Source organism: Heteronotia binoei, chromosome 1 (genome assembly GCF_032191835.1).
Source record: "Heteronotia binoei isolate CCM8104 ecotype False Entrance Well chromosome 1, APGP_CSIRO_Hbin_v1, whole genome shotgun sequence".
NCBI lineage: Eukaryota > Metazoa > Chordata > Lepidosauria > Squamata > Gekkonidae > Heteronotia > Heteronotia binoei.
Window position 1 is genome coordinate 76352037 of NC_083223.1, and position 17397 is coordinate 76369433.

General features: G+C 37.7%; 1 protein-coding gene across 1 annotated transcript in view; it reads left to right on the top strand.

Annotated features, from left to right (window-relative positions):
• The window catches only part of MEI4 (meiotic double-stranded break formation protein 4), a 74486-nt gene extending 64864 nt beyond the window's left edge, over positions 1-9622 (top strand). Inside the window, exon 5 of the mRNA XM_060233301.1 lies at positions 9135-9622. Within this exon, the coding sequence (XP_060089284.1) occupies positions 9135-9410 (276 nt within the window). The 3' untranslated portion in view covers positions 9411-9622. The remainder of the gene's footprint in view (positions 1-9134) is intronic.
• The last annotated feature ends 7775 nt before the right edge of the window (positions 9623-17397 follow it).

Sequence of the window (17397 nt, forward strand, 5' to 3'; positions counted from 1 at the left end):
AAGCGCCTTCTTCTCAGCCGCTGCCTCCATTTTGTGCAGTTCTATATAGTAGTTGATTTGGTCTACCCATGATTCCCATAAGTCAGGCCGAGTGGCGTCGAATGCCGGTAGGGTTTGTCTGGGAGAAGTAGCCATGGCCTCAGCCACGGAAGCACTAGAGCTCGGAGCACTGGAGGCTACTCTCTGCTCACTGGTATCCCACCTTCGTCGCCAGTGTAATGTACTGAAGTCGGGGATGTTCAGATGGCAACATGCTTTATTAGCGAGTACATTATCAAGAGAACATGGCGGGTCTGGGTCCCTTGTTATATACATTTCCTGGAACAACCTTCTTCCTGGTCAGGTCCAATCCTGGCCAGTTAAACTTCCCACCGCTGATCATCATAGGCAGGCTGCGTTCGTCCCTTCCAGGCACCGCCCACAGGTGTGCTGTGCTGCACTTTCAGGGATGAATGCCAGATGCAACACTGGCAAAAAAAAGGCAGACTCAGGCCCACTAGAGTGGGGGGAGGCAGGGTACAAAATTCCCAGGGCTCAAGTCAGCTTGAGGATCCAACAAAGCTAGAATCATCCTGGATTTCTAGGATGGATTGTAGTGCAGTTCTACCCTGCAGTTATTTACAGTTATGTGCATAACTCAGATTTTGCTCCCTCCCTTGAATGTCGAGAGATCTCAGGGCCAGGACTGGTTACTAGCAACTGGGGCAGGAACACACAGGATCAGTCCCTATTGTATGCAGGAAGAAGGGAGAGGAAAGGATCATCAAATCCAGACTAACATTTCAATTATATGGCAGTACCTGGCATCTATTCAGGTAATTGCTCCTGAGTGCTTTTGTGTAGACTCAGTCAAGAGATCTCAGAGGGTAGTGAAATGCAATTGCTTATTGTTCTCCGCCATCTCTGAACCTTCAGTGCCTGGCTATAACTCAGGTTCTCCCAGATATAAATCTTTCTAACACTTTTCGCAGAATAGTACACACAAAAAAACCCTGGATTCAGTTTATTGTTCAGAGACAGTGATTTTGGTAGCTTCTGCTCTACAAAACAAATGGGGATTCTCTAAGTTAAGGTAATTTTGATTTCTTGTAGCCGTTTTACAATTTCAAGTATTCATCTGTTTATTATTCCATTAGCACCTTAAAGAATGTGAGTTCATAACCAATTGTACTATGATACAATTGTGTATAAGTGAGACAATCAATTACACATCACTAGTTGTTAAGAAATCTGTGTCCTTATTGTGTTTTTTCTTGTATTCAGTGGATGAAATGGAGAGGTTCATACAAAGAACAGTGTCTTAATTTAAAGGGTACAAGAAGCAGGTATGTTGTTTACTGCAGTCTTTTGAGACATTAGCACTTGAGCATAATCTAAAAATAGCTATAAAAAGAATAGGATGATGTTAACTCTGTGCTGATTTTCTGACAGTTCTCCACTATAGTTGAAATACTAGATATAAATACTTGGCATAATAAGTCTTGTTGGCAATAGTTTGATTTGCATGTAAGTAAATATAGGTAATACTGAAAGCTTACCATTTATTTTGGATTGTGTTGGAATTTCCCCCCATTGAACTGGTTTTAGATATCTTTAGAAGAATATTGCATGGAGAGGAGTATTGGGACATTTACTAATTGTTCATTAAATATTCTCTTTCCTTCAGTGACCCAGCCCAGGAAATGACCCAGTCTTAAGTAAACGCAAGGCTTTTTTTGAGCAGGAACATACAGGAACGCAGTTCTAGCTAACTTTGTATCAGGGAGAGTGGCCTAATATGCAAATGAGTTGTTTCCGGGCTTTTTCTACACAAAAAGTCCTGAGTGAATGTAATTTCTTTTAACAAAAATTCTATAGTTCCCTTTAATTTAAGGAACAAGTTGTGTAGCAAGCAATTTAATGTTTCAATTTTCAGCTGTGGAAGAGAGATTGTTAGGTTGGATACTTTTAAATATATGATGCCATAAAAGGCAGAAATATTTCTCTATAAATTCTTAGTCCAGTAACCACAACAAAATTAAGTTGTGTGCACATGTATACTGCTTAGCTATGCCTGTGTAAAGTGAGGTTTCAGCTACCCTCATTTAGATGTCCTTTAAAAAGGTCTTAAGAAATTGAATTTATGGAGCTGATGTAACCATTTTTGGTTATATTGCTGGTAGTGTAGTCAGAAAATAAAGTCATGTCTTCTGCAAGTATGCATATAGTAGGCAAAGTGGGAAAATATATTTAAGGACTTTTCACCCTGCTATTTGATATATCTCTCCTGTTGAGGTGTTTGTGCACATTTCATGGCTTTTTGAATATCAGCCATACAGAGTGATTATATTAGATATACAGGCAGTGACAGACTGATTGTTGGTAAATGTGATGAATGTTGGGTACCATACAAGGGCTTGGTATGTGACTTAGTATGTGACTTAGGGCATCACAAAGCAACATAGTTGCCTTCTTGATGTGAATGTTCAATTGCATTCAAACATCCAATTAATGATTGTCTTGTCTTGTTCTTTGTATGATGTAAAAAACAACCAAGAGGTTATAGTGACCAAATAACTATGATGTAATAATAACAATTACAGTGAAATAACAATATAAGCAAGTATCAAAATGCTTGTAAGGAGGAGTCCCGACGTGCAGGCAGTCGACTTGACCAGTCCTGCTTCGATTATTCTTCTCGCATGGGGTGCTCCATAATCAACTTACAAGCAGTATAACCTCTTGGTTGTTTTTCACATTGTCCAGAAGTGACCTCTCTCCTTTTGTTCTTTGTATGAGCATGCTTTTAGATCAGTAACCTCTTGCTACATTCTTTATCATACTTTCCCCTGAACATACTTCCATAATTACCAGGTGAACATACTTCATTTGAACTCCTTTACTCATTTGTAAGGCAAGGCTCCAGATTGTCTCAGTGTTATCTGGAGTTTGTCATCTAGCACTGTACCATGCCAAACAGCTTTAAGCTTGCACAGTAACCATCTGGTCATTAAAGTTTGCAGTTTCTTTTGCCGAGTTTGGGAACTGAATCATTTACTGAATTTCTGGTCATTTGGGTCATTTACCAACTTCTGAAAAGCACACTTGCTGTTCTTTTTTGTTTGTTTGTTTGTTTGTTTGCACCTTCTGTTAAATAACTGTTTGATGGATGAGAGGCAGAGGGGCAAGAGATGCTGTGACAGTTATGGTGATGGAAGGGCACACAGTTGTCTTCTATTAGGAGAATGTGGGAGAGGTTCTCCTCCCCAGATACAGAGCGTCTGTTGCAACCGACAGGGAAAACATGCAATTTTAACACCTCTTGATTGAAGGGTCCATGTTCTGGTAGGCTTGAACCCAAGACCCAGCATCCAGATTCATCAAACCAATGTCTACTATGAGTGTTTTTTAATACAGCCTCACCCCCACCATCACCCCTGAGCCCTCTATTGGCTATAAAAGGCCTGTTGTGGTATGAACAGAATGGCCCAGTTTGCATGAAACGCTTTTTAATAGGAAGAGCTTGCTATGTGACAGCTGTTACATGGAGCAATTTGAAGTAGCCTTCTTGTGATAGCCAACATAAGGTAAAGAAAATGCTTGGAAGACAGCCATTGAGAATATTATATAGTTTACACTGCGTTTCTCTTGGCTGCTTTAGCCAATATTATTTTACAGTATGAGTTGTTGTGAGTAGGTTTCAAGTGTGACTGAAAATCTGTGAAATGTTTACTAGATGCTTTCTCTTGTTTAATCTTGACTTTATATCCTGCAGAGAATCTGTTTAAACCAGTTCTTTTATGAGGTAACAGATCAAGCACTTCAGAATGTAAAAATGAAATGTTGATCATCAGTAAGCAAACACAAGTGATATTCACTCAGTTTCTTTGCTAAGATTACTGCTTGGTGGTTTGACACATGTCATGGGGAGGGAACCTCAATTCACTAAATGCAATTTCCCCTGAGTGAAGAAATTTTACAAAGTAAAAATTGATTACACAAATATATATAAACTAAACTAGTTGAATTGCTTTTACACCTGAAAAGTCTCTTTTACCCAACAAGAATGTTCTTAAGGCAAGAGCCAAACCGTGGTGGTTTGCCACCTACCTACTCACAACAACTCATATTGTAAAATAATATTGGCTAAAGCAGCCAAGAGAAACGCAGTGTAAACTATATAATATTCTCAATGACTGTCTTCCAAGCATTTTATTTACCTTGTGTTGGCTATCACAAGAAGGCTACTTCAAATTGCTCCATGTAACAGCTGTCACATAGCAAGCTCTGCCTATTAAAAAGCGTTTCATGCAAACTGGGCCATTCTGTTCATACCACAACAGGCCTTTTATAGCCAATAGTGGGCTAATACATATTAGTATTTTATCACATTTAAGGATTAAGGCTGCTCAATAGTATTTATCATCTCAGAGAGTTAGTACTCTCCAGTTGCTGTAGGCAGGACAAGGAAAACCTGATGTTTCAGTGACATTGCATACAATAAACCAGGGCTGGCTGAACTTGCTTAACATAAGAGCCACATAGAATAAATGTCAGATGTTTGAGAGCCACAAGGCATAAACAAATATCACACACAAATCTTTATTAAAACTCTTAATACTTTATTTGCACAGAAAGATAAAATATGTATGCATGCACTTTGCAACATGACCATGCTAGAAGGAGACTTTAAAAAACAAACACTGGGAATAACAGTCCCCATAAAATCAGCATAGGGAAAGGTTAGGGGATTTTTTTGTTTCTTTTTTTTTGCAGCAGTGGAAGAAGGAAACACATATGTACCATATTAATCACTGACCACTGCCTGCATCCTATGCATTGCCTTGACACCAAGGATAGTAAATACATCTACAAAAGTTATGAAACTAAGAGGGAATCCTGCGCCACCCTTTTTAATCCCATCCTTCCTTTCAGTGACTCCCTTGGCTCTTGTGCTCTCTTTTCCTGCTCTAGGTCTCCAGGCGACCTCTGTGATGGAAAAGAGCTTGCAAACTTGCCCCTTCCCCACTTCACACATGGCAGAAATAGTCACCTACCTATGGGTCAGTGCTCAGAGGCTAACTGAGGTCCCAATGCTAAGCAAGCTTACTTAAGAGTAAACCGGAATTAAGTTCCTCCTCAACCTCAGAGAGCCACACAATATGTGTGAAAGAGCCACATGCGGCTCCCAATTCACAATTTAGCCACCTCAGCAAAAAACTCTCCCCTCAAAAAGGTCTTTGTGGTCTCAAGCACTGAGAATGTGTGAACAGCTGTATTTACAGAAATAGCAATGAAAGCAATACCTCAGAGAAGAGGTCCTTAGGCAAGTGTGGCTGAGCCAAATAAGTCACACCAGAGTTGGGAGACCAAGTTGCATAGGAAAAAGTACTTTATTTGCAAATAAAGGAAGCTACCAAGGAGCTTGATTATGCAGTAGTAACACACAATTTTATACCTGAGGTTGCCCCTCCTCAAAAACATCTCCTTGTGACATCATTGGGCATGCTCAATTGAACTTTCTTTGTTCAAAACTTGAGCATACATACCAACAAAACATATTTGTCAGCACTTTTTAATTGGTGGTACTTTTGACCCCACCAATAATATGATAAATGGAAACCCGTGTTTCAAGCCAAAATTTCAAACCATGGTTCAAGGTTCCATTACCAGACACTTAATGAGCAATACAAACCATAAATTTGAAATGACGAGGGTTCAAAAGACATACAGCTTACATAGCAAGTCTCACTATAGCTAATTAATGAAGAAGACACATGTTGAACTCTAGGTGATCTTCCTTTACTCTTCAATTATGTGCAACAGGTGTTCAGTCTAAAAACCTTATTGAGGACTACAGCTCCTTATGTGTGCCAAGTTTAGTCAACTAGTGACTTCAAAAGACAACTGTGTGTCTGTGTTGTTTCAAGGCCAAATTTTGAAGCTTATTAAAAGTTGCCTGTCTTCTGTTTATAGAGTTCACATATAAAGTTCAGGCCTGTCCTTTTGCCTCCAGCACCTGATCTGATTTGTTAATCAATAATCAATATGAGGCTAGCAACAATATTCTTGGAAGGGGGTCTCTGACCCTTACAGCAGTATGAAGTATTAGAGTAGAATGATGATACCATTTTAAAATATTCCCCTACATAAACCACATTGCAAGCCATTCACCAGCTCAGTGGGTAGGGCTTCTTTAAGAATAGTGCTGTTCCTGCTGTACTGGTTTCCTGCTTGAATGTGTTTGAAGGAATGTTCAAAAAGGAGATTTCCCACACCTACAGAATGAAGTGACACAACCCATTCTAGTATATACACACTCTCAAACATTGCTGTCCTACTTTGCTGTATGTGTGTTGTCAAGCCTAAACATATATGAATTACACATACACACACATTACCTTCACTGCTTGATTCATTCATCTAATGAAGGTGCAGTCCTTCAGAAATTCATGCCACAATTTACTAGACATTAAGATTTTGTTCTTTTTTCCTTATGATAGCTGCAATCTCCAGAAAGTATGAAACCCGGAAAAACCCTGTTTTTAAATAAATAGTGATAATGGTGGCTCAGAGGTCCTTTTGTATGTACTTTTAAGTTCTTCCAGGAACTAAAAAGTTTCACTTTCTCATTTCTTGACAAAAAATACACGTCTTAATTTTGGAGAGGGGAAACCCCAGGTTTATCAGAAGAATAGAGGTCAATTCCAATACCCTTTGAAAGAGACTTTAACAGAAATACCAATTAGTTTGTGGTGCTCAGAGATCATAACCTAAATGTGTATGAAGCAAGAAGTAATGATTCTTAACAGAATGCTGATTAAACTAGGAGTGCTTAAAGCAATGAGTGAAGAATTGATTTGAACAATGGCTATAGCAAGACCACAGGACAATACTTCTTTGCATTTTTTCTTAAATAATTATTTCTCACTATTTCTTCTCTGATTAAACTGAGATATAGTCAAAGGCAATGACAGTCTGAATTAAATTAAAGAGTGGTATATTCTGGGATTGAGTGATTCACAAATCTAATTAATAATAATAAAATCACAGCTCATGATTTGTAAACTCTGCAGCCACTTTGTTTATTAATAGTACAGTACTCATTTGGATGATCTTAGAAATGCCAGGTCTATTTTGGAAAAGGCCTGGAGATTTTGGGGTGGATCCAGGAGAGGGTGGAGGTTGGGGAGGGCCTCAGCATGTACAGTACCATAGAGTCCACCCTTCAAAGCAGCTATTTTCTCCAGGGGAGCTGATCTTTGCCAGCTGGAGATCAGTTGTAAGAGCAGGAGATCTTCAGGCCCCACCTGGAGTCTGACAACCCTGTCAAGCCACTGTCTTCTAGCAGTAAATCCAAAATCTGGTATTATTGAGATGGTAAACTGGGGACCTGCAAGGAATTACAGGATGTGAAAGCCTAGTTGTAATTTTTAAAAATATATTTATATTTAGTAGTTTTGAACCTGTGTTGCAAGACTTTTCTTGAAGTATATTTCCATTTCTTGAGCTGCAAAGTTAGCCACATGTAGCTGTGTAGTTTTGCAGAATCTTGGTGGACAGCATCCATGGTGATCTCTGCAATTTGCATAGTTAGTCAAAGGTTCTGAAGGCATGAACCAGAAATAGAATACACTAGCTGTCTACAGCAGAGCTTCTGTTTCTCCTGTAGGTATCCTCTGTGATCAGCCACCACCACTTTGTTTTTACCCTGTTATGGACCCCCACACCTGTATCCAGGAATAGCAAAATGGGAGTGCTCTCTGAAACTTTACAAAAACAAAGTGACAAAAACTTCAGTCTGTTGTATTCAGCACATGATGTCTCCCAACTTAGTTAACTTGTTCTGGTGGAATATTCACTTTGTTAATAATGATAACATTGATAGAGAACTTAGGTGATGCAAAAGACTCATGACTGTCACCAAAAGCAAACAATAATGGCAGCTTAAAGCAGTCTTTGTGGCTTCTCTGCCTCTTCCTCTCCTCATCAACAGGAGTGGGAATGGTGGCAGGATTGTCCTCTCAGGTCACGTGCTACTGTTTCTACCTCTGGCAGGGGAAGCTAATCACATACAGGGCTTTTTTTGTAAATTAGGCCACACCCCCATTGCCAAACCAGCTGGAACTGCGTTTCTGTGCGTTCCTGCTCAAAATAAAGCCTATACAATAGGTACCACAGAGTTTTTACCTCCCCAATGGCTAGAGCGTCTGGAAAAACCATAGAATTTTCCCAGAAATACCTAGAGCAACCCCACACAGGCACCACCATTTTGATGATGTCACTTCTGGGTGACGTTATAGCCCCACACGTGTGCAAAGTGCACATAAAAGTCCCCCGCTCTGGGAAACTGGGGACTTGGCAACTCTACCCCAAAACAATTTAAATCCACATAGCTTTGAAAATGTTCAACTTTGAAGGAATTGTTGGGGTGGGGTTCTTCCCACCCCCTTCAAGATTAAAAATGTTCTTAATTTTTTCACGATACATTTAAAAAAAATTTAATTTATAATGTATGTAAAGTAGAGACTTAATCATCCATTTTATGAAAGTTCTAATGATAGCCGCCCTGAGCCCGCCTCGGTGGGGAGGGCGGGATATAAATCGAATTAATAAATAAATAAACTATTGTCAGCTTGTATTTCTTTAAAGGATTGCTTTCATGGTGTGTCAAATCTGGTTGATCCTTAAAAGGTGATGCCATCAAAGGTACAACAGTTTAATCATTTACTAATTTCAGACCTAGCATCAGACAACTGCAAGACTAAAGACTGGGACTATGGCCCTGGGAGAGCGGGTGCTTAACTGTTTCTTCTTATGCCATTTTCCCAGTGTGAATTGTCTGATAAAGTTAATATATGTCCTCAGAGGGAAACACTGCTTTTCTTATAGGAACTTACCAGCTGGGCAAATATTTTTGTCAAGGAAACTCCTAACATTAATATCCCACTCTATTTCCCCACTCCCATCAATGGCTACAGCAAAAAAAAAAGTGATAGGAGAAGATCCTGGATCCTCAACTTGACCCTCAGCTGAGAGTAATGGTAACTCAATGGAAGTGGGTGTATATTTGAGCTGGATAAGTTTTTAGCAATTTAAGCTTACTGTGGTATTTATGCTGATGATGTTCTTCCATCTGTGTTTTTTCTTTCTAGGTTCAAGCCAAGTATGCTATTCAGTATGAAAATATTTTCTTTCTGTGTAGAATTTTGGAACAGCTTCTTGAAAGAGGGACCGGGCAAGAAAATGCTGCTAGTTCCATCTGTGATGAAGAAGAGAAAAAGAAGTTTCTGCAGAACCTTGATCAAGCTATTTTTCATCTCTCTGATGAGTTCCCCTTGTTTTGTATTTATTTATGGCGAATAGGTACTCTGTTGAATGCAGCAGAAATACAAACTGCTGGTGAGAGAAATTGGCCTGCTCCAAAGTAATAAATTATTTCTAATAAATTAGAGCAGAGGGAAAGAACCAAGACTGAGCAGTGTTCACATTTAAAGGAAGTATGTAATCACAATGAGCGTGAAATACTATCACAACAGTGATTATGCCATTTCCTTTTCTGGTATCAAAAATTGCTTTAGAAGGTGTAAGCAGTTTCATGGTTTCAGTTGTCAGGAGTATGTTTGAATAACAGAACCCTGAGTTAAGATTTTTTTAAAAAAAATATTTGAATTTATTTAATTATCTCTGGCATTAAAATTAAAACAGTAATTAAAATATAATGTAATGAGGTATACAAAATTAGGATCTAAACTGTGAAAAGTTTTGCGCATTAGGCCGACCCAGCAAGCTATTCAGTATGCAATTAGTTTTTAACATTCCTCTTGTTTTTTCTTTTTAATTTATTGGTTTTTCACTGGAGTAACCAACCTTTTTCAAGAAAAAAGATTGAAACAATTTGCAACTAAAAAATACTAAGTATCTATTACATGTAGATATATGTTAATAGGATTGCTCAATACTTAGATAGACAATATTTATTGTGACTTACTTAGAAACGGCAATCCTGGATAGGAAGGTATCCAAATCTGTCCCCTTGAAACCTGAGGGAGTCACAAATATATAAATCCATTATTGTCCAACAGCCCACTTTTCTGTTTAAGCTAGCATCTCCTGGGAGGTGATTGACATGATGTATCTTCAGTCTTTTGGCAAATGGCAATGGTAATTGCTCTATAAAGCAGTTGTAATTCCTTACTCTCCCACCCATCCACTTGAACCATTCAAATGACACTGTGAAAACAAAGATTTTGATACAATGTCGGCTTCCGCCATTGTTATCCTGCCAACCGCTTCAGATTTGCCATCCTGTTGCAGAGTAATAGTTCTTCCAGTGGGATATATCCAACCATCCTCCAATGAGCCTTTGTTCACTGGAAGAGCCATTTAAGTTAGAGGAAGGCTTCAGACTTTTCTTAGTGGAGTGGTAGTGATAGAATAGGAGCAAGATCCACCCCATTGTTTCAATTTTAACTTTCGGGTACAGCTGCTGCATAGACCAGTTGGTCCAGTTATTAGGTGGAGGGGTTCCAGGAAGTTGGTCCAGGACAGAAATTTTCATCAGAAGAAACCATGTCACATAGTTTCTTCACCCAAATATTAGCCAAGCAGCCTGAGAGGAAGTTTAATTGCTGTGATAACATATGAAGTGGCTCTTGAGGTTCTGTGAAGCTGTCATGAAACCTACCATTATGCAGATCACCCAAAATGAGTGGAACTGTCTCTTAGTGCACTGGTGTTCTCTAACTTGGTTTAACATGTTGGTGCCTAGTTAAAATTTGCTTTTCAGGAAACCATTTGCTGATTGGGGATTATTAGTCTTTTGTTCTTTTTACCAATGTAATTTTTGTGCCTATCTTTCAGACTGACTTTTAATGCAAGCTGTTGTTTGTATCGTGCTCTATTTTCAGTTGCTTGTTTTTTTATTATGATTTACACTGTTCTTTTTCTGTTATACACCAGTGCAGATACCACTGGTTGGTAGACAATTGCAATTTATAATTTTGCAAATAAATATATACTCGCATTTCAAACATCCTCATTTACACCAGGTGTACTTTTGACAGTTCTGCATGAGGCATATATACAGGGATTCACCACAATAAAACTGTTTTTCCCCTTATTGAAGAAAAACAATCTCTTACTTGAACATCAACCACTGAACTGAAGCACTTTTGTCACAAATATACATATAATGGAGCAGATTTCACAAATATTTATATTACCCCATTGATCTCCTTAGAAATTTTTACACATGATATACCATATAATTAGGTGTTATACAGTATCAATGTACATGTGCATGGTATGTTAGTATACACGCAAGAATGAGTTAAGCCTTTTGAATAGGCCTTTGTTGTCATATAATTCATGATTTTAGACATTACCTTCTGTTGGTCTTAAATGCCCTGAAATACCATCCATAAGTACTGCCAGTGCCAATGTACTTTAATTGTTTAATCAACAGCCAGTCTTACAAAAAGTATTACTTTTGTTATAGGAGCATAACTGGAAAATTGTCATGTAAAGCATGATTTCATCATTCATGTTAATTTACGTTGTATAATTTATGTTAAAATTACTTCTTCATTACACTTTATGAAAGATGTTCAATAAAAAAACCTTTTTGCTTACACATACGATTAATCAGTATACAGAGTGCTATTATTGGTATCAAAGTAAGTAATTGAAACATTGAATAATTCAGAGGATGAAAACTGATAAACATGGGTAGACAATAATTCCTCTTCCAATTTAATTATAAGACAAAGAATCATTCTCTAAAGCACCTGCTGGTGGGCAAAGAAAAAGAACCTGGGATGATTTATCATGGAATATTGTTCTATGAAGTACTCTATTTTTGGAGTAGTCTTTCTCAGAATGATACAATAATTAAGCATAATTATTTTGCTTTTTATATAAAGGCAATCTGTCATACTCATAGGTTCACCTTTTGATGCAAACCACATCTCTGACTAATTCTCAGTAATCATCAAATTACTGCCCTGACAAAATAAAGCACTGTAGAGTTCTATAACCTCTCGAGGGCTTGGAATTCAAGGACTTCCTTAAGTGTGTGCTGGTAATCAAAGAGAAAGAGAATTGCTCCTTTTTGTCGCAGAGGGATAGCCAGTGCTTTGGTCATAATATTAACAAGGATCTACACATTAAAACTGTAGGGTAAAGGCAAAAGTACAAAAACATGAAACCCGCTCCATGCACCTTTTTAAAATAAAAGTTGTATACAATATGGACTGCTATAAGCCTTTATTCTTATGACAGAAGGCAAACGAAGAAGGGGACAGCAAAAGATGAGATGGCTGGATAGCATTACTGATGTAATAAACACAAATTTGAGCAGACTTCGGAGGATGGTGGAGGACAGGAGGGCCTGGCGGGACTTTGTCCATGGGGTCACAAAGAATCGGACTCGACTGTGTGACTGAACAACAATAAGCAATCATCACACTAAAGCTGCAAGTCATGACATGGGATCTATGTGGAAAACTTTACTTCACAGTTCAGCTCTTGGCCAGTTAATTATGTGGTACATACAGGCCTAAGCCATTTCATGAAAAGATGTGAGATCAAGATCATCTCTATTCGGAAGGCAGCTTTCTGGAATCTGCTACACAAGTCCAACCATAGTACCTGCAAACCATGTATTTGTGTTTGTCTTTTTATTATTATTTATTTATTGCATTTATATGGCTTTTTAATGTGGAATTATTATACTATCGTTATGCAAAGCTATGTTATATTTGGAGCACCAAACTAATCTGTGGTTTTAAACTCTGGTTTTATTGATGTTTTAATGTTTAACTGATGAATAATTGTAAATTAGGATGTTTTATTTTGTTTTATTATTGCACTACTTTTTACTGTATATTATATTATATTATATTATATTATATTATATTATATTATATTATATTATATTATATTATATTATATTATATTATATTATATTATATTATATTATATTAGCCGCCCTGAGCCTGCTCCGGCGGGGAGGGTGGGATATAAATTAAAAATTATTATTATTATTATTATTATTATATCCCGCCCTCCGCTATCGGGCTCAGGGTTTCTGTCTTTTTCATAACCTCACTACTTGTCTTCCTCCAATCCCCTTGATCCTATTTATAGTAAATGACAATGTTTAAGGTTTCTTACAGGTCTTTATGCAAAACTTTCTTTAGTGTTTTTTAAAGACTATTACAAGCAATCTTAGAACATTTTGCCAGGTCAGACTGGTTCATCTGAACTTTATTTTTTAGCTCAAGGGAATTATAAAAGCCTTCCAATTAGCTCTAATGGTTGGTTTTCCTCTAAAATCCTCTACTGAAGCATTTTTCTTTCTAAAAAATGCTGTTTATAGAGAATGTAATAAAGTCCTTGGTATAGAGAAAGAAATTCTAAAGCCTAAGTGGTTTTAATAGAGCTATTAAAGTGAAAGTGTTAATAGTAGATTCTTAAGAAATTTGCTGAATTCATCTTTGCATTTTTGCACCAATAAAGCACTAGTCAGGTTAGGCTGCAATCCTGAATAAAGTGGGATCCAAATAGATAGCATGTGTGTAGAACGGTAACTGGGCAGACTGATCTTATAGATAGATAGATAGATAGATAGATAGATAGATAGATAGATAGATAGATAGATAGATAGATAGATAGATAGATAGATAGATAGATAGATAGATAGATAGATAGATAGATAGATAGATAGATGAATTTATTGTCATTGTTCTCAACAAAAAGAGAGCAACGAAATGAGGTGCTCTTCCACAAACATACCAACACATCAAACACACATATTCATAAACCATTTAAATACATCTAAAACGGATAAACATTCATAAAACCATTTAAACCATTAAATAAACATTCATAAAACCATTAAACATTCATAAAACCATTTAAACCATTAAATACATCTAAAACAGATAATCCTTCATAACCCTGCATTTAACCTAACCACAGCACTTGGATAAAAACTGTCCTTAAATCTGTTTGTCCTAGCCTTCAACACTCTATATCGTCTACCTGACGGTAAGATCTCAAAAAGCAAATGGCCCAGATGTGTATGGTCCCTTATACATGCTCTCTCAAAAGTGTATTAACAGACTATAGCCTGAAGGTGCAATTAGGGTTCCCCCGGTTTGGAGGCCCTCCCCCCGCTTCAGGGTCATCAGAAAGCAGGGGGAGGGGAAGTAAATGTCTGCTGAGAACTCTATTATTCCCTATGGAGATTTATTCCCATAGAAAATCATGGAGAATTGATCCGCGGGTAACTGGAGCTCTGGGGTGGCTGTTTTTTGGGATAGAGGCACCATATTTTCAGTATCGCATCTAGTGCCTCTCCCCAAAGTACCCCCCAAGTTTCAAAAAGATTGGACCAGGGAGTCCAATTCTATGAGCCCCAAAAGAAGGTGCCCCTATCCTTCATTATTTCATATGGAAGGAAGGAATTGAAGAGGTGTGCCGTCCCTTTAAATGTGATGGCCAGAACTCCCTTTGGAGTTCAATTATGCTTGTCACAGCCTTGATCTTGACTCCACCCCCAAAGTCCCCAGATATTTCAGGAATTGGACTTGGCAACCCTAGGTGCAATTCTATACATACTTGCTGAGGGGTGAATCCCAATAAATTCAGTGAAAACAAGATTGACCTGTTAGTTTGATTACTAATGCTGTATGCAATTTGAGCTTCCTTTATCAGGTACCTCCATCTGAGGACAGGAACTTTGGCTCCTGAAATTTCATGCCCTGAATATTTTGTTCGTTTCTTAAGGTGCTACTTGTTACAGCAGAACTTGTTTGGCTTCACGTGTGGTGTTCTGTCTCCCTTTGCAGGTTGCCCATTGTATTACAGATGCTTTTCGATTACAGTTCAAATTTAGGAATAAGGAAGGTGCAGACAAATTCTGCAATAAACAAGAGATAGAAGCACTGTTTAATATCTGTGGTGATATTTAAATATTTTAACTTGTCAGAAGGGAGAGTGTCAATCAAATTATGCAAATATCTGTCTAGTACATCTGGTAAACCTGAAAAAACAGGCAATTCAAAGGTTTTATATTACCTTCTTTGGATGGCTGTTTTTCTTCTCAGTAAAATGTATAGATTTAAGGAGTTAGGTATATAAATTGGTAATGGGAAGAAATAGCTCGATTTGAAGCTAAAGAGAATATTTGATTATTGATTATCTCCTCTTTTAGCTAAAGTAGTGGCAGATCTTAGGAAAGTGCTCGTATCCTCCTGAAGAGTAGTATAAGTCTGCATAGGCAGCAGAACACAGCTGCATCTTTCTACTGATAGATCCAGGTGGGCAGCCATGTTGGTCTGAAGCAGTAGAACAAAGTTAGAGTCCAGTGTCACCTTTAAGACAACAAAGTTTTATTCAAGGTATGTGCTTTCGTGTGCATGCACCCTCAGAAAACGCTGAAATGAAAGTAAACAGTTCCTATATGGAGACAGATGCCTCTATATAGATGAGCAGCAAATTTGCATACAACTTAAGATGTTTGACATATGCAAAGGCCAAAGAGCAGAAACAAGGTAGATTTATACAGTCACCAGGTCACTGTTTGTTTGGATTCAGTTAAGGGAGGGAAGAGTGTAGCCATGTCAGGAGACAGATGTGTAAAGGTATCCTTCTTAATTGTTGAGAGTAATAAACAGAGACTCTTCTGTTATGCTCCATTAGTCTCCATTAGTCTACCATCCTTTTCTTAGAGGTGGGGTGCAGTGATGTCAGAGAAATATATTCCAGCATATTGCATTGCATTACAATTACAATCACTATTCAAATATACTATTTCAAAAAAGAAATACATTAAAATACAAAAGATTTATAGCTCTTCTTGGTGAGAATACTCAATGCACCAAGTAAGGACGGAATACTTGTATGTGTTTGTGAGTCCTCTAGAGTTCTGCTTCTAGCTGCTCTAATATGTAGCCTAAGTTCTCTAATTTTATTTATATTTAAACTGTTACATCCCTACTGAGAGCCAGTTTGATGTAGTGGTTAGGAGTGAGGACTCTAATCTGAAGAACTGAGTTTGATTCCTCACTCCTTGCCATGTTGTGGCTGGTCTACTCTTGGGTCAGTCACAAGTTCTCTCAGAGCTGTTCTTTAAAAAGCAGTTCTTGAAAGAGCTCTCTCAGCCCCACCTGCCTCACAGGGTGTCTGTTGTGGGGAGGGGAAGGGAAAGGAGATTGTAAACCACTCTGAGACTCCAAGTGAAAGGTGGGATATAAATCCAATCTCTTCTCTAAGCCAGAAGCATTTTAGTAATATTACAAGAATTATTTTGTATTTCCCAGATATTGGAAGTAGCTTCCAGCCGGTGATCTGTGGGTTATTGCAAAATATCTTACTTCAAAGAGACCACAACACAATTGTATATTTAACTCAAGGTTCCCAAAAAGTGATAGATAGACAGACAGACAGACATTAAAAAATCTTGAGTTGTGCCATGCCTTGTGCATAGGTTTTCTGGAACTAAATAAATCTGGATTGTGGTCAGCTACTGTGTTAGTCCAGTATCACTCTTTCTTTGTATTATACATCTCAGTGAATGTCCCTCTTTCAGGATTGTCTGCTAAATTTTAGTTTTATGCTTTCAGCTAATTAATTTAATTTTTTATCATTAAGCTTGGTTAGCTAATGACTGAATAATTAGCACAAAGGAGGGGCTGTCTAATTACCCAGCAGAATTGGTAACTTATGCAGATAACCCTTGAGTGTAGCTAAAGGGGATAATTAGCCAAAATTTCCACAGAGCTAGATAAATTATTTCTGATCTTTAAAATTAAGATCAGTTGATCAGACGAAACGTTTTGACAGCAAATGAACTCATTTTGCATAGCCATAGCCAGAAAGCATTTCCCTTATAGCATCTGTATTTAGAAGGACTAAATTGATGTTCAAATCAGATAATATTAACATGGTAGAGTCAGCTTCCTTTCAAATTGGAGATACAGGCAGCTGCTTCAAGAACAGCTGGACTCTCTGTTCACTGGTGGGTCTATGCAATCTTATTAATTTATTTTAAACTCTTTATTCTCCCTGTTTGTTGACCTCGTTCTTTTCTCCTTCCTTCTTCACTTTGATGCTAGTTTTGCAAGAAACACAGGTAGATCACACAATTAAAGCAGCACAGTAACCACTAATTCACAATATCCACAACTTACAGAGAAAATAAACAGTTTGTAAGTCCAGATCACAAACGTGTATTCCCCCAGTCAATAACCACTCAGTGTTTTAGTTACAAACTTTATTTAAAAGTATTATAATAATTTGTGAAATGGTTAGATAAGATATCATTAGAGTTACACAGCATACAACATATTCCTACTTTACCTAAATTGCATTTAAGAATGAAATCTTAGATTCTTTCCCAGAGCATCTGCA